Source organism: Strix aluco, chromosome 22 (genome assembly GCF_031877795.1).
Source record: "Strix aluco isolate bStrAlu1 chromosome 22, bStrAlu1.hap1, whole genome shotgun sequence".
Classification (NCBI taxonomy): Eukaryota; Metazoa; Chordata; class Aves; order Strigiformes; family Strigidae; genus Strix; species Strix aluco.
The window spans coordinates 300,136-317,509 of NC_133952.1; the positions used below are offsets into that span (position 1 = coordinate 300,136).

At 52.0% G+C, this 17,374-nt stretch overlaps 1 protein-coding gene across 12 annotated transcripts in view; it reads right to left on the reverse strand.

The window, feature by feature from the left end:
* Window positions 1-17,374, reverse strand: part of CAMTA1 (calmodulin binding transcription activator 1) — a 305,869-nt gene that overhangs the window by 21,906 nt on the left and 266,589 nt on the right. For 11 of the 12 annotated variants that reach the window (XM_074847837.1, XM_074847839.1, XM_074847834.1 and 8 more), the window contains 8 exons: window positions 5,597-5,736; window positions 5,166-5,362; window positions 4,738-4,816; window positions 3,562-3,877; window positions 2,651-3,174; window positions 1,277-1,464; window positions 613-859; window positions 56-127 (listed from right to left, as the gene is read on the reverse strand). In XM_074847837.1, coding sequence (XP_074703938.1) covers window positions 56-127; window positions 613-859; window positions 1,277-1,464; window positions 2,651-3,174; window positions 3,562-3,877; window positions 4,738-4,816; window positions 5,166-5,362; window positions 5,597-5,736 — 1,763 coding nt within the window. Of the gene's footprint in view, window positions 1-55; window positions 128-612; window positions 860-1,276; window positions 1,465-2,650; window positions 3,175-3,561; window positions 3,878-4,737; window positions 4,817-5,165; window positions 5,363-5,596; window positions 5,737-15,104; window positions 15,540-17,374 lie in introns of those variants that run through there. The other variant, XM_074847842.1, reaches the window with a different exon arrangement.

The following is a 17,374-nucleotide window of genomic DNA, read 5'->3' on the forward strand; positions in this document are numbered from 1 at the left end:
GCTTTGTGATCACGGCACTTGCATGTGTTTCATAAAATCTCACTTCCTTGATTACCTGTTTGTATTTTCGGTAGCAACGCTGAATAACAGCGGCAGCCACCTCCTGCTGTTCCCGGAGAGGACGACCCTGCGTGGAGAAGGAAAGAAGCAGAAAGTAGTCAGAGTGCACCAAAAAACAGGACAGATGATGCTAAAAGGCTCACAGCAGCTTGCAGGGCACCTGCTTCTGAATCTCTTCTACCAGTGCTACCTGGCCCAATTCAGGCCGAGGCACTTCCTGGAGATGTCTCTACTGTGAATTCATGTAAGGGACAAACCCTCAAAATTGATTTTTACACCAAGCAGGCAACTAACCAGAACCTCTGGGGTGTATTTTGAGGATATGCTTTGTGAGTGCTGTTCCGGCACAGAAGGATGCTATGCCATGGCATGCTCTCTCCAGCGTGGTAGTTGCTGGGTAAACATCAACAAGCAGATGCTAGAAGCATTGAAAAGGTTATGAGAGAAACTGTGTTTTTGTCCCAGGAGTGAGCATTACCCACATTTTGCTTTGTAACAAATTATACTCTCTCACACCTAACAAGGAAGACACTGGACGTTTGGGCCACGTACCTTGTATTTCCTGAACACTGTCTGGACGAGTTTGGCAGCTTCATAGAGTTCTCTCTGCTCATGATCAGACAGAGTTAACTGTGCAAACTCATTTTCTACCTTCTCGCTGGTGGATGCACTCAGAAATTCAGACCAATCTGCTGCCGAGGGAAGGCTGGGTTTCTCAAAAGCTATTTCACTGATTGGTGAGCCAGCAGGGCTCAAGCTGGTGTTCGAAGAAGGGGTCAAGGGTTCACTATACAGACTTCTGAAATACCAATCACAGTAGGAATTATTGGCTCACGAAGCACCCGGGATGGCATCACAGATAAGGACTACAACACTCCTGAGTTCAAGGCAGAAGCTCACGCTCCCCTCCCGCTCTCCAAGCAACATCCCACACTCCTGCGCCTGCCTGTGCTGCGCTGCGCAGCCTTGGCGCTGGAAGAGGAGCCACAAGTCAGACCCTGTGGCCACTTCCACCTCCCGCCACACGCACTCCCATTCTGTCATGACTCTGCAGCTGTGCCAGCCACGATACGTTTGATCACAGGAGCGTGGCTGGGCTGGGAACACCAGCACCGAGTCCCACTGCGAAATGGCACCTGCAGGCTGAAGAATCAGCGCGTGCTGCCCAGCATTCAGACTGCTCCAAACCCCGAGCAGCTCCACAGCTCTCACTGACCTTATCTGTGCAGCACTGGGCAGATGATCGACATCAGCAAGGTAACTGGCCAGCCAGCTCATTGTGGTGCTCATGGCAGCACTCTCTGTTCTCTCCACCAGCGGTGACTCCATTGGCACAAAATTTTCCCGCTTGATCCTGTCAGGCGTAGCTTCAATAATGTGCTCTGCAAGTGTCATCATGTTCACCTGGAAAGGGGGAGAGGAGAACAAACTTTTGCTGCCTGGTAGCAGGAGCCTTGTGCTTGCACGTTACAGCCCAGCTTTAGACAGGCTGCCCCATTCTCCCCAAACTTGTGGGAGCTGGAGTCTACTGTTTGTCTCAGCACTGGGAAAAAATTCATTAACCAAAGCTCATTTGCTTTTCTGCCTCTTCTGCCAAAGCAGTGCAGGGTTTCATATTCCTCAGACCTCTTTTCATCGAGTGTACAGAGAGCTGAAGAGATCTGGTGCAAGGTCAATGCCCTGGACCTTTGCTGTGCACTGCTGACAGCTGTCACTGTCCTGTTTCCAGAGGAGAAGCGATCTCGTCGCTCTTTTGCCAAGATGTGCAGCAGAGCATGACGGGACAATAAAGGCACACCCGGAAGAGTTAAAACCCTTGGCCCACAGCTTTGCCAGGAATCCTGAACCATATCCTGCCACCTGACAAGGTTCATGGGAATTTTTAACACAGAGAACAGAAAATAGTTCTTGTTTTGCAAAGACCTGCTTCATCCGTGCTATGCCAGCAAGGTGAAAATATTCAGAGATGCCAAGGCAGCGCATGTGGGCTGTGCTCCCATTACTCTTTTCACTCAGAACACCAAACAGTACCCTTCCCCAGGCACTACTTCTCATCTGTCTGTCCTGCTTCTGTTGTGTTTTTATTTCCTCTACTCCATACCTGGTGGGATTTTTCCCTCCCCCAACCCCACCATCTATCCCCTTCTCCACTTTTATCTCCTTGCCCCCGAGTGCAGCAGCTTGGCCTGCAGCCACAGCACCGCCTCTCTCAGGTCACCTTGTCTTTGTAGGGACTGCTTCCCCGTTCCCAAAGGACTATGGGGCCACCTTAGTCTCATTTACGGGTGTGACCAGGAGGCTCTGCCTCTTCCTTTTTCCTTGCGAAATCGCAAACAGTTCCCTGCATACTGCACGCTTCTGAAGCATACGCCAGTGCATGACCCTAAACGCCAACCATCAGCCGGAGTCCAGGTTGACGGCATACCCCCTGAAACTGGAGGAAAGCCCACACTGGCCGTGTGCCTGCCTCCCTTCACAAAGCACAGTTCAGTCTCTAAAGGCCTCCACAGAAGTTTCTCACAGTTAGGCTCCTCTGTGCAGCCACCACGTTCTCCGAGAGCGCTGATCCCGGAGCCAGGGGTGTGTTTACCTGCAAGTCATCCATGTGGTGCAAGCAGTCCTCATCCCCTGCGCTGTCCCTGTAGGACAAGAGCTCCGCGTCCACCATCTCCCTGTCAGCCATCATCAGCACGTTCATCTGCTCCCGCTGGCGTAGCCGATGGGCTACCGCGTCCTTCCCCAGCGCAGCTCCCTTCTGGCTCCCTGCCACCTGCACTGCAGACACACCAATGTAAATGTCTTTTGGGTTCCATTTGACGCCTGCTTGGCTGCCAGAGCCCCGGTACCCAGTAACCTCTGGGATGTGCTGGGAGAGCTCCCGGCCGTAGTCCCTTATCCCTTCACTGGGGCTGATTGTCTCAGTGGCGGATTGCTTGGAGCTGGAGTTCTGCTTCCTGATGCTTGGCTGTTCCAGGCTCAGTGCAGTGGAAAGCGGCTTCTCTTGCCGGGCTTGAAAATATTCAGGGCTCAGCTTATGTTTTTTGGGTGCAGGGTAATCTTTCTGAGTTTCACTACTGTAGTAACTGGAAGGTTCTGATCTTGGTCGTCTCAACTCTGGAAAAAAAAAAGGTTGATGGTCAAAATGAAATATGCAACCCACGACTGCTCTAAGAACTACAACAGCTTCTGCCACAGAGCCCAGGTGGGAGGTTGTGCCGTGCTCTAGGACTCCCGACAGTACGTGCAAAGGGAGTAACTACCCCCCAGGGAGGATACTGCCTCAACCACTCTTAAGATACACACGTCTTTCCAAAGCAGGATTCGCTTCTCTTCCCGATACTTATGCAAGTGCAGGAAGCACCTGACAGCGTCCCCACGAGAAGCCCTGAGCACGGACAGCAGGGCTACAGGTGGCATCTGCCGCCCAGGTGAGCTCCTTGCCCCCAGGTTTTCACCTGTCAAATGTCAGCGAAGCAGTGCTTGCCCTCAGGGTTGTTTTACCTGTGTTTGTACTGGAAATCACAGTGACTCCCTTCTGAGGCTCCTGAGAGGCAATAAGCTCGCTGTGCCACTGGGACACCCAGTTCTCTGCGCTGGAGTCTGTGCTCGAGGGGCACTGAATCCTGGGGTTTTGCCCGAGCTGAGTTTGCTCATCTCGCTGTAGCTGCTCTAAGCATTCCGCCAGCTTCACGTGGCCCCGAGACCGCGCGATGGCCAGCGGCAGCCTCCCGAGGGAGTCAGGGATAGAGATGGCTCGGCGGTCCCACTTGTACAGCACGACGGCTGCGTCCATGTGGCCCAGGGCGCACGCCCACATCTGAAAAAGAACAGACAACTGACCCGTTGGGGGACCTGCCTTCTCCTTCCTTTCTTGCTGATGCAGTGGAGTCTGGTCACCAGCTCATGGAAAAATGACTCTGAGAAGCAAAACTGTAACGTGCTTCAAACCCAGCAACTGGCTTTTATAAATGTCCTATGCCAACAAAAGGCCATTCCAGAGGACGGGATGCATGCTATTCTCTCCTATGACTGAGGAACCTCCATCTGCCAAATGAAGCTGACAGTTTAACAGTTTCTTATTTAGTAATAAATGTTCTTTGGGTTTGGCTTTTTTTTTTTTTTTTGACACTGGCATCACTGCAGAGACAGAACAGCCTCATACGCAAAGGAGTCTGAGATCAGAAACACACAGACAGGACTAAAGGTTGGGAACAATAAAATCAACACTCCGCTGTTGTAAACTGGCACTTCTGGTTCCACCTGCTTTGGCTTTTTGCTTGTCTAAGTTCTCAGTCATGATTTCATGATTCCAATGACCAAGATGTTTCAACCACTTTACAACTTCTACAGTCAATCAGTCAAAGAGAGCAACTTGAAAGAAGGCGTGTAAAGTCCTTTTCCCAGCACGATAGTGGAGACTATATTTTGGGTAAAACACAAACCAGAACCACCCATCTGTCCCCTTTCCTCATGTTACTCAATGACAAGGTTTTTTTCTGTGTAGTCTCTCTCAACAAAATGCCAGGAAGCTGGTAGTGCCATGTCTTACCATTTACACAGCAAGGACACGCGAGAAACATCTACTCTTCAGTGTGAAACACATCAGGAAAATAATACATCAGGGAGAACTCCAGAGGGTCCTCAGACTCTCTCAGAAGTTTCAGTCTCTGCTCTTACCAGAGGAGTGCAGGAGAAATGATCCACATTCAAAGGGTCAACTTCCAGCTCCAGATCAATGCTGTCTGCATGTTTGGTGCTGCAGAGGAAACAGCAGAACAAATGATGCTCTGTAGCCACGTCAGGACCATCACCTAAACGCACGGCTTTCCCCAGGGCACCGCACCACAAAGAAGTGGCCGTGCCTGTGCCCGTGCCACGTGTATTTACCACAGACAGTGCCCCCACCAGAGCCTTTAAGAGCACAATACATCCAGTAATTGGACTCGCTCTCTCAAGAGACAGGTCCCATCAGATCAGGGGGCAGGAACAAGTCCAGGGACTTGGCTGTTTGTAAGGGACAACCAGAATTGGGGACCAAGAAGAGCTTACGCATGCTTCTGCCATGCCTGTACTGACACCCAAGAGTCCAACGGGCTGGGTCTTACCGCCATTTGATGAGGGTCTGGATCAGTGTAGCATAGCCCTGGGCAGCGGCTAGGTGGAGCAGTGTCATTCCTCGGAAAGTCTTTGAGTGGATCAAGTGTTTGGACTTTGCCCAGCAAGCACGACTCATCATCTTCTCGCACACCACCACCACGCGGCTCTCAAAGCAGCTGCCCAGTGTCCCAGTCCCAGAAACGCACTGAAACACCACACACATCCCAGTTTAACCACTGAGGGGAGCTGCAACCTGCCCTGAGCAGGCGCCTTCCGCTTCCAGAGACAGTGGCAAATGCCAGTGAAAGCCAACTGCTGTTAGACACACCCACAAAGCAGACTTGTTTAGGAGAAACTATAATCCTTTCCAACCTCCCCAAAAACAAGCTCTGGTAAGAAAGCATAAAGCTGCTGTGTCTGGACACAGCGGGACTCGTACCTGTACCTGCGTTCCTCCGTTCCCACTCCCGTTGCTCCCGCCTCCTACTCCTTGTTTGTGCTGCTGGGAGCCTGTCATTTCAGCCATTCTCCTCTCCATCTGCTCAAGTCGCTCCAATATTGACATCCTGAACTGGTTATCTAGGTTGGAGAAAGCCAGAATAAGGATATTTCCATGGAAAGAAAGCTCAGGTTTTGGCAGCTTACTGCAGGAAGCCACCAACAGCCACCTGTAAGTCACACAGGAGAAAAGCTCTGCTTGGCAATGCACAGGGACACCTGCCCTGCAGCATCCCAGCTCTTCAAGTTCCTGCAGCAGCCCTTTGACTGCAACTCCAGAGAACTTCCTTCATTTTTCTGTTTTCTTTAAGAACGCAGCCAGAAGATGGATCCCTTCCCTTGTGATTCTAGCTGTATCCACACAATAAAGGACTGGGGTAATGCAACTCCTCTGAAAATGCAAGTAAACCCTAAGCAAATACAAGCATTCAGACAGCATTTCAGTAGGATCGTATCTGTCAAAATACTCTGTATTTTAGCCAATTCCCCTACTTTACAAGAGTCCTAAATTCAGCTTGGCTTGCCTCCTGAAAGCATGCAATACTGGTACCTGGAGGAAAAGGACTCCTCTGCTTCCTTCTGTGCTTACAAAAAGAAGCCTTGTAAAAAGGCACTTGCTCCTTCCCCGACGGGCTCCCTTTCCTGGAAAACTTCAGCCAAGCGCCAGAAACGGAACCACCAGAAATCCCAGAGTATGGGCTCTGATAATCCATTAACATTCCAAGAAACAGTGCAACTCCTGAGCCCTCTGGTCTCTGCAGGAGTCTAAAGGCTCTATTAGTTATTTTCTCCTCCTTGCATCATAACCGAGCACTGTGATACAGCTACTAACACCTGATAGTGGAACAGGGAGATTTAGACAGGTTAATAGGACACTGCTACACCTGATGCTGTAGAGATCAACTCAAGGTACCGTTCTGTGTTCAGGGCCAGTCAGTGCAGCTTGAGTGGCTGCAAACACAGAGGGCTCCTTCTGTCTTGTGACTGTAGGGACACGCAGCTCATGTGAAGCCGGGCAGGATAATTTTGTGGATAGGGAACATTTAATGAATCTTGTTATCATGCTAACAGTGCATATAATAAACTGTGGGGAAAAGACAACCCTCATCCTGCTCGGTTTCATGCATCCCTGGAGATGATGTGGTGGTGCAGAGCCCGAGAACAAAGCCCACCGACAGTGATAGGAATCTGTGCATCAAAACGAACGAGCTCTGATCGAGTTTTAGAGGAGGAAGTCTTCTCTGAGTGACCTGGTTACCTGCAGAGTCCTCCCTGGAAGGCTGCAGCAGTACTCGTATACTACACTGTGCAAGGCACAACTCTCACCAGAGGGTATGAGAGAAACGGGCCCCTCTGCTGTGCTGCCCTAAGACCATACTGCAGAGCACTGGTAAGAGTCGGCTCAGGAGTGCTGGCTGCAGACACCCCCGTCTCCCCGAGAGGCTGCCGTGGTCCCACAGCAGACGAGCGCTCTGCTGCCTCTGGCCAGCTCCAGCGGGCTGTGGTGCAGCACCCCTCTCTGCCCTCACTTCAGAGGTGAGCTCACTACCACCTTTTCTCACCTGGTCTATTACTTGTAATTAGTGCCTTGTTAATAATTCAGTTGTCCTGTTAATTGCAAAGCCTCTGGGAAAGTAATGGAAACTGGGAAAGTTAGGTGAGGAACCGCTCCTAACAGCCACGGTCTCAGGGCCCTGTCTCCGACCCGCAGCCAGCGCACGGCAGCAACACAAGTCGTGTTTTCCCAGCGAGTCTTTGTTCGGGAGTGCTGCAGTGTGCTGCAGTGCAGTCCACGTTGCTGTCTCCTCCTTCCCCATTGCCAGGCGGAGCACGTAGGCTGCAGAGACCGCAGAGACCACAGAGACCCAGCGCCGCTGAGCCATCCCCTCTCACCGCAGGCCTCCACCGAACAGGGCTGCTGCAGCTCCGGCACCAGGAGAAGCGGCCACACGTGCCAGGCACCTTAGCGGCTCCGTTCTGCACATTTAATGCTGCTGTCTCCAGCTGCATGGCCAGCACCTGTATTTTATCAGAGCTAAGAGCAGCGACACACTCCAGGTGATCGTATCTGAGCCTTCAACCTCGTACAGGCAAAAGCAGCATCTTTTTAAAAGAAGAAATTTGGCTTGAACTGGTGTTACAGAACAACAAGCCCAGGGCTGCAAGATACCGGGGATTTGCTCCTACCTATTTCACTGTCAAAAGGGAATAATTATTCTGTACAGCCAGAAACAGCAGGAGAAAATAATTCCAGTGAGATGTAGAAGTACACTGTGCAGATTACTTCGTTCCCCTCCATGTTTTTTTTTCCCCAAGCCAAATCCACTGTGGAACAGAAATGGAGAGGCCCCCTGTTTGTGCCCATTTTCCAGGCTCTTTTCTCTAGGCTCTGTGATGTCCAACAAGTGAAGGCTCCACCTTTCCAGACACCAAGCTAATGACACCAAGCACTTCCTGGCACTTTTTGTTGGAGGACTGAATTACTAAAGGGACCCCCACCACTGTCCCCAGATGGAAACAATAAAACAAAGAAAGAAAAGTAAAGCACTTTTCTTAGGAAACTGAATTTGAAACAGCATCTCATGCTCCCACGTATTCCTATTCAGACGCCTGGACAGTGATGCTGGAAACAGGCCAGGACTACCTGATGTGAGGTAGCAGAGGGTATCTGTGTGACATCACAGGAGTCTGAAGGACAGACATTATAAACTCATTAGAGTCTTAAACCTTCAGCATCTTACCAAGCCAACGGTGTTTTTCACAGATGGCTGTAAATTGCTGCTCAGTCCACAGGCAGGTCAGAAACACGCTGCTATTAGTAAAACAGGAAGTGAAAACAGCATTCTGGAGTGCCAGCACAGAGCCAGGGGAGCCCTTCCCATGCCTAGCAGAGAGTGCTGGCCGGTACCCAGCAGCAGGGCGCACCCTCGGATTAGAAAGCTCCAGGCAGCAAATAAGCTAAGCGGGGCAGTAGAGCATGGAAAGTATCTCTATGCTGCCCATTTTCCAGGTGATTAAACTTGCTACCCAAGCAGCTAGAACAAAGCCACAACTGATGGCAATTGCAAAATTATTTATGTGTAGTGTTTCCATAATAAATTCCACGGTATCAAGTACACCGAGGTGTCCCCTTCAAAAGCAACTGATCACTTGAAGTATGTCTACTGTGTTAGTCTACCAAAAAAAAAAAAGAAAATTGAATAAAAGGTGTGGGGGAGAATGAGCGAGCAAGCACAGGAAAGGAATGACAGCAACTAGCTATGCTGGAAGAGTAGGTACATCCTTAACACAAGGACAGCTAAGCACAGAGGAACAGCCAAAGGGGAGGACACCTTCCCCCGAGGTTCCCCCTGGACTCAGCAGTGAGACAAAAGGCTCCTTTTCTTCCACACACCAGATTAACGGCATTCGGACCACGGTCAACACAGTTCACACACTGCTAATAAACCAACAGATGCCTTGCCCGGCTGCAGCAAGAACAGCACATGTCACTGTTTGTGTGGAAGATCCCCGGGTCATTCAACCCCCTGAACAGCACATTTCCTTCCTTCCTTCCTTGCTTGGAGCAGGGCCAGGGAACCTGCTTGTTTTCCGTTATGCTCCCAAAGGTAAACCACATACAAATATTCTGCACCCCCTCCTCTTGGTGCACTCTCCCAGCATCTCTCAGGATCATTTCAGAATCGACTGTCCACAGGCAGGTGAACTTCCAAACTATTTTACCAGGCTGCACTAGTCCTACCCTGTTAAAATTAAGTTACAAAGAATAAAGGTGACCTTGTACCTTGAAAACTTAAGATTTTGCAGGGGCCTAATCAAAGGGTAAGTCTTCAAGTGACCTCCTAGGGACCAATATTCTGTAAGCCCCAAGTTTGCCAGTTTGTATCAAAACATTATGACTTCTGTATTCTCAGTAACAGGACTTGGCCAGCTTCATCCCTAAGGACAACAGCATCGTGTTGAAAATAAAAGCACAACTTATGCCACAGAAAATGGCACGAAAACATCTTCTTTCCTTTATATAGTCCTGGGTTCAACAGGGTCAAGAACAAAGTCAGCTTTACGTACCACGCAAGTCGTATGAATACACCCGGTTTATCTGTACAACTGATGTACCTGTATCCACATGAGGCCTCTACAGAAGAATGACTGCTACAGCTGTGTAAAACTTAGAGGAACTGGAAAGAAAACCTCTCCCATTTTGGGAAGCAAAGGGTTGCTTTGTTTTCATGCATGTGTGTGTGTTATGTACCAATCATAACTGAGGTCTGAAACGAGATCCTCCAGCTCAACAACAAAGGTATCAGACAACACCACAACACATTCTTTAAGCAAAGTACCACACTCCATCGCAAAAGAAAACCATGTTTTCTGGTAAAGAAAACATGACAAAACCCGGCCCAGTTCTGCTGACTCTCTAATGCATTTTCCTGAGAAAATCCTGCTTGTCAAAAAAGCACTGTCAGCAAAGCCCAAACGGGACAAAAAATGAAGGACAAATGAAATAAACCCAAGTAGTCTGAAGTTACGCGATTTACCTTGCAATAATTAAGAGATGGGCTTAGGAGAGCCACAGGGCTGAATGTTATAGGTATCACTCTGAGAAATTCAAGACCCTTTATCCCTTATAATTTCTTATTTTGCTAGCCACACTCTTTTCTGTCTTGCTCACTTCAGCGGTCTGTGTAGAGCCATCTGCTTAGCAGGCAACGAAGTTTCAGGAACACAGTTCCCACATTCTTGTTTTTTATATTCAACAGAGGATCTCACGACAAGTACCTATCTCGCAGTGCACTGAAGACAAGAGCTCAACAGCATACAAATCAAGTTATCAAAATAAGTTTTTTTTCCCGCTGCATTATACAGGAAATCTAAACTGCCCCAGCCCAGTACGAGCTGCCTCGCACTGGAAGGGCTCTAGCTCTTCCCAAAGACAGCCAAGATGCACATGGATACAAACATATCCACACCTTTGAGCTTTTACCCAAGGACTCTACTTTTGATGATAAAATTTCAGATTTTTTTGTGAGCCCAAAAATTAGACTTGCAAATTTTTCTATTTGTCAAGTTTTCCCATTACATATAAATCTGAAGAAACATTACAAAATTCTTTAAGAAACTACAGAGAAGGTTTCTGAAGCTGTTCTTCAAGCATGCTTCCCCTGAAGGTGATGAGCATGACCACGTTTCTGTATCTCCAAGACATCTCATAAATTCACAGAAAAAATTCTGAGCATTGTATCTTTTCTGGAAATTATTATTCTCCAAATTTAACCATAAAAATGTAACATCAAAACTACTCTCAGCACTGTTCCTTAGTGTAACAGGAAAGGTGGTGGCTCTAGGCCCCCAGGGCCTCTTCTGCGAGCAGACGGAGCCCTGGCACGGCAGGACAGCCTGGTCTCGCAGAGCTTTCCCACCAGCAGCTCCCTCACCTGACGGAGCTCTGAAGCTTTTGGGATCTGATGGAGCCACACGCACCCACTCGCTCATGCTTCGCCCCTCCTGCCCTGCACCCCCCGTGAAACGCCGCAAGCCCCAGGTGCACCCCAGGTTACACATTAATTTAGGGATCTGCTCCATCACACACGAAGCCATTTTCACTTCTGTCGTCCTCAGCCCTTCAGAGGGGAGTGAGAAGCTACCCCACGGATTCAAAACCAAGCTTAGGAAATGCAGCAAAACTATTCATGGTGGTATTTATTTGCAGGGTCCAGCTCTCCTGAGGAAACCAGTTGTTCCAGTGTCATGTCAGGGCTGGGCTGCTCCACAGCGTCGGCAGCCCAAGGGGAGCCTGACAGTCCCAGCAGGGAGGGACTGGAAACTGCTGCTTGGGCAGATTTTGACCCGTACAAAGAAACTGGTTTGAATCTCATACTAATTTCCCTAAAACGTTAACCACTGTTTGAGTGCTGAATGAGCTTCTTTTTGATTTGCATGCAGAGGGAGCCTACTACTGATTACAGTAATGACAGCAAGTTACGGACAAAACATTTCTAGAGATGCAAAACTATTCCGGTACAAGTCTTTTCAGGATGCACGGTTATTTATACCAGTTAGTGCTTTACAGAGGTGCAGCACGTACACAGGACAGTGATGCCCAGAACACAAGCTTTCACCCGAGACTGCAGAAGCACCTGCCTGGTGGAGCCTGCTAACAGCCCGTGACAGCTCCTGACCGCTTATGCCTGATGTGATAAAACACAGGACCCGGCAAACGTTGTACAAGTTTTTTCCATGCAAGAAGGCAACGGGGCTGCTACCAGAAACATTTGTGATTATACACCAAGTGGGACAGTTCCTGCAGAACTACCAAAAGACACTCTGCCACTCCCTGATCCAGCCACGTCTTCCTGCCAGCGGGAGACAAGACACTTGAGACTTTAGAAATGGTGGAGTCCCCACCCTAAATGGTACAGAAAACCAAGGACCAAATCTGAGGGAAACGCCTGCTCCGCAGAGCTTAGTTACAAGTGCAATGCTTCTCCTGCCCTCCTGCGATAGCCCACTCCTCTTCACCGCCCTCCCCATCTTCTAACCCAAAGACACTGTTAGTTCTCTTTCTGAGCTATGCAAGCAGTGTTCCCGATGGATGGGCACCGGCTCAAACCCCTGCCTCCCGCTCACGCCTCGTTACAGAACATAGCAAAGCCACATGTTAGCAGACACGGGTCTCAGATCCTTCACTTTCTCTGTGTGGTACCTGAATCACCACTACAGTCCAGGTACGGAGCCAAGAGGATGGCGACAAGACCTCCTTTGCTTGACAAGCCATGTTTAAGAAATTAGCACAGCGAGCTGCTTTTCTAATCTCTGCACGGTGCTTTACTGGACAGGTAAAGATCCGAAAGCATCTCCCCTTTCATCCTTTTGTCAAGCTTCAACCAGCAAGAAACTGTCTGTTACCACTCACAACACGGCAGTGCGTCCAGAACTATTACAGAGGAAACACTGCTTTGCACTGATGAAAAATAAACCAGCAGTTGTGAGCAGTGTCTGTACCACTTGCTCTTTCTTACACTCTCACCTGGACGTCTGGGTTTTTTTGCCATGCTGCACAACCTAAATGACAGACGGTATTTGACTGGAAGGACAAAAGGATGAAGATGCATGACCTCCTGCATGTTCCACTGTGGCAGTATCTGCCCAGGATATAATTATTTCTTCACAGACTTCTAACCACTGAACTAATGGTGCTGTGCAAGAGCCGCATCTGCACGTGTTCCCAGGGACTGTACTTCAATACTCAGGAGGTAAGAAGCCACTCCGAGGGCGTTGGCTTCTCAGCACGTGCGGTTTCTTCAACAGCAGTTTCTGTGTTACAACATTCACCGTATGAACACACAGACTGAATTTAACAAGTGAGATAGCTGAGCGTTGTAAAAAAGAAAAACACGCAACGCAGAGACATTTTTCTGTTTTGCAGAGCAAGTCAGAGACGCCGTATTCTCTCATCCAATGCAAGCTGTGGGTGGGGATGGAAGCCGTCTAAGGACACATCACTCCTCTGAGTGCCAGTGCTCTGTTCCTATTTTACAAATCATCTGTCACTTGCCTATAAAATCTTGCTCAATTCTTCTGTACAGTAAAAATCCTGAACACCTTCCATGTCGCAGTACCAATTTGATCCAGTTTAGTCCTTATTTCCGAGGTGCCACCATTGCAGGAACACATATTTCTGAAACGAAACTGCGGTAGCATCCTCCACGCACCTCACAAAAAGCTTTGTTTAGCAGTAAGCTATTACGGGTCATGGTCTCTACCAGCAAATGAAAGCACTTATGATTTTTACTTAATACTCTAAAACAAACGCAAATCTGTGCTAGTGAAGCAGGTCACTTCCAGGCCTTTTCATTAGTGAGAAATGCCACAGCTACTGAGGCCCGAGATGAGGAAAACACTGTATTTACACTCTGAGCCTAAGCGACAGCTGAAGGTCTGTGCTTTCACAGAAGAAATAAACACTGTTGCGCATGGGCAGGAGTAATGAAGTAATCCAGAACTGCACATGCAGGCATTGTCGCTGATTTTAAGCCATTAATCCATCCACCAGGGCAAGACTTCTTACCAGCAACACTTCCTCCATAGTTCTGCCAATGCTGTAGGACTCGAGCTATTGCCCCCATGTCGCCTGGGACTACTCCGTCCCTGCCAGCCCCAGCAGCCAGTGCTCCCTCAGAAGACAGTACTTCCCCCTGCCTCTCTTTATGCCATTACTAGAGAAGAGGAGAAGAGGGGTGGCTCAGGCTGACTTTTTCCCCAAGTGCACTCCCTATACCAACGGCAATAAAGCACTTGTTGCCTTTCTTTTTTCAGGCTTCTCTTCCCCAGAGCTTAGGGTAGGTGAGACTTTCACGGTATCCAGGAACGGCTACCTCAGCAAACAGGGAAGGTTGTAGAGATGTCATGTGGACCTGACGTATTTTATAGGTAGGGCAGACTGCTAAAGATGTCACTTCTTGTGCTGCTTAGTAATCTGTATAAGAACAGTTGGCTGCCTAAGGTCACTCTCTGCATCTCAGGTCAGAAATCGGCTGTGCTTTCCCACAGGTGCCAACACTGAAAGATGTTGTGCTTCTGGGGGTATGCAAAGAGCAACAGCCTAGAGCTGTGCTGCTGCTCACCTGGGAGACTCCCTCCTCCCAGGGTTACATGCTACAGGAGCTAGAAACCAGGAAAAAGCACCTCGTGGGGCACTTTGCAGTATCTGTGTTAAGGTACTGCAAGTACGGTAAAAATTCTGACTTAAGTTTCCTCATAAAAATTGCAAACGCAAGAAACAAAATATTCAACCAGACGTCTCCAGACTGATGAGCAGAATGATACAGGATGGTCTCTATTTGCTGTAAAATTAGATAAATAGGAACTGCTGCAAGCTACAAAACTGTGAAACACTAGAATAGGTCAGCAAGAGCCCGAGATCTCCTTTACTGCAAGCTTTCAGAAAGTCAAGACATCAGTCACGTTTACCCCATCTCTAAACTGGGAGTGGCCTACACCATCTTCCGAATCCCCCGTCCTAGTCCTGCTCTTTCTGATCAGGCGCCCTCCAAAACAAGTTTTGCAATAACCTGGCACAGAGCAGGTGCGTGTTTCAGGCATCCCTGAACTCCCCCGCGAAGGTCTGGGCTGCCGAGCTCAGCCTACACCGCACCGACAACAGGAGCCTGAGCCAGAGGCGTCGGGACGCGACGCTACAATAAAGTGCTGCCCCAACTCCGAGCGGCACCGGAGCATCGCCCTGGAGGGGCTGGGGACCGGCGAGGGCGGGCGAGTAGATGGAAACGCGACGGCGTTCCACAGCCGGGGCACAGGGCGAGGAAGGGGGGGAAGAGCGAGCTCAAAAAGGGGCGCGTTCGGGTTGCGAGTGCGGCAGGGTGCCGGACAACACAGGCATGCAGATTAAACCCACACAAACACTGCGCGGCACGTCATCCTGCGATACTTACTGGAAGCGGCGCTTTGTCACGTCTGCACATCCACCTGCGAAGGGTGGGGGTCCCGGGCCCCTCGGCGGTACCTCTACCTGCTGCCAGGTAAAGGAACGGGCAACACCTGCCTCCGGAGGGCCGACCCGGGAGTCTGCAACGGCATCAGCGGAGGCTGCAGCCAGCATCGGGCGCGGAGCCCGCGGCAGGGGCGGACCGAGCAGGCTGCCCCGCAGACCCGGCCGTCGCCTGGCGCATCCCCGCAGCCGGCCCGAGCTCCGCCGTCCTACCGCAGCGCCAGCGGGGGGCTCCGCTCTGCCCTGCCCGCGCCCCCGGCGCAGGGGCTGGCGCTCGCCGGCACGGTGCGGCCCCGGGAGAGTCCTGCGGCGAAAGGCGGCGGGCGCTGCCCCGCGGCCGGGGGCATGGCGGGGCCGAGCGCTACGGCCGGGGGGCTCGGGCCGGCGGCTGGCTGCGGGGCCGCCGGGCAGCACGGCGCGGCATGGGGCGGGGGGGGGGGCAGCGGCGCTGTTCGGGCGGAGACGGGCCGCAGCTCCCCCGCGCCGCGGCCAACGCCGCCTCAGAGCCCCGGACGGCTCCGGGACGGCCCCGCGGCCGCCGCCCGCCCCGCCCCGCAGCCTGCGGACGAGCCCGCGACAAGGACCGCGGGAGCGGGCGGCCGGCCGCGGTGTCCCGGGCGGTGGGGCTGGGAGCCGCCGGCCCTGGTTACCCCGGGCGCGCCCGAGGGCCCATGGCTGCGCCCGACCCCCTCTCGCCCCCGCAGGTACTGGAGGCGCCGGTCCCTACCCCGGCGCGACCGGGCAGCGGCACTTCGCCGGGCTGGGGCAGCGCCGAGCCGCCCCCCCGCCGCCGGGCGCTCTGGCGGGGAGCGGGAGCGCCGGGTGGTGCCGCCGCCGCCCTCAGCCCACGCCGGGGCCCCCCGCCGCCGCCATGGCGGGGTGCCAGCCCGGTCCGACGGCTCGGCTCGGCTCCCGCCCGCGCTCAGCGGCGGCCGGCGGGCGGCGGGGGGCGGCTGCGGCCGCCGCCTCCCATTGTCTGTGGCGGCGCGGCCCGGCCCTGCCCCGCTCCGTGCCGCCGGCGGCCGCCGGCCCCGCCCCGCCCCGTGACGTCACCGCCCCCATGGGCGGCCACCGCCGTCTTCTCCGCGCGCGCCGGCCGCGGCCCTTCGTGCCCGGCGGGTCCCGACCCCTGGCCTCGCACCCGGCCCCCTCCCGGCCTCCTCCCGCCGCTCCCGGCCTCGTACCCGGCCACCGGCCTCCCCCGCGCTCTGGCCTTGTTCCCGGCCTCCCCCCGCCGCTCCCGGGCTCCCGCCGCGCGGGCAGCAGCAGCAGCAGCAGCAGCAGCAGCAGCCGCGTTCCCGGGCCGCGCTCCCTCAGCGAGAGCCGTGCAGGGCCGGGACCTGAAATACCTGCGTCGCCTTCAAGCAACCAGGCTCTTACGGGCTACGCACAAAATAATTACACTTTTACGAATTGCCCCAATAAGGTGCTGCAGAGCGTTAAAACCCGACGTAAACTCCCAGACCATGTCTCTGCAGTTACCTGATCCGGAACGGAACTGCTGCCTCACCTAAGCCCTGCAGCATGTTTAGTCTTCAGTCTGAGAACCGACACAGGCTTGCCAGATGTCTGGCTGTGAAGTCAGGCTGGCTTAAAAGACAACATCCAGAACAGAAAATGAAATACTCCTCACCTTAGATCAACCACATTACAGCCAAAATAGCAAGGGATTATCTGGGAAATTCAGCCAAAGCCACAGGACAGGTTTCCTGAAGTGAGGGCTGCAGAGCAGCCTGCCCCTAACGACCCAGTGTGAGAAGAAAAAAAACAACCACCAAACTAATCTCAACAGGAATATGAACAGAACAGAGCGAGCCTCCACACGGACTGGAGTCAGCAAAGACAAGAGGAGGATGAACAAACATTTGAAGCTGTAAGGACCAGCGCTCACGCGTGCCCGTGAGCTGCACCATGGCCCTATTCTCTTCCTGAAGAGAACCCAAATATATCATCTTTTATGGTAAAATCCAAGATGTAAAGTTAAACACACGGTCACGTCTCCTCAGATGGAGAGAGGATGATCAGCAGTGCTACTGTTTATGGACATGGACTTTTTTCTACCATGAGTCTCTCACGGCTGCATAAAAACATTTCTACGGACCACGCTGACGCTGAACACATCTCTCCTACAAGACTGTGCTGCCTGCATCTCGCCACATCTGGTCCCGGTACACAGATGTCCTCTGTGGATTTTGGTGATGAACATCCCCCATC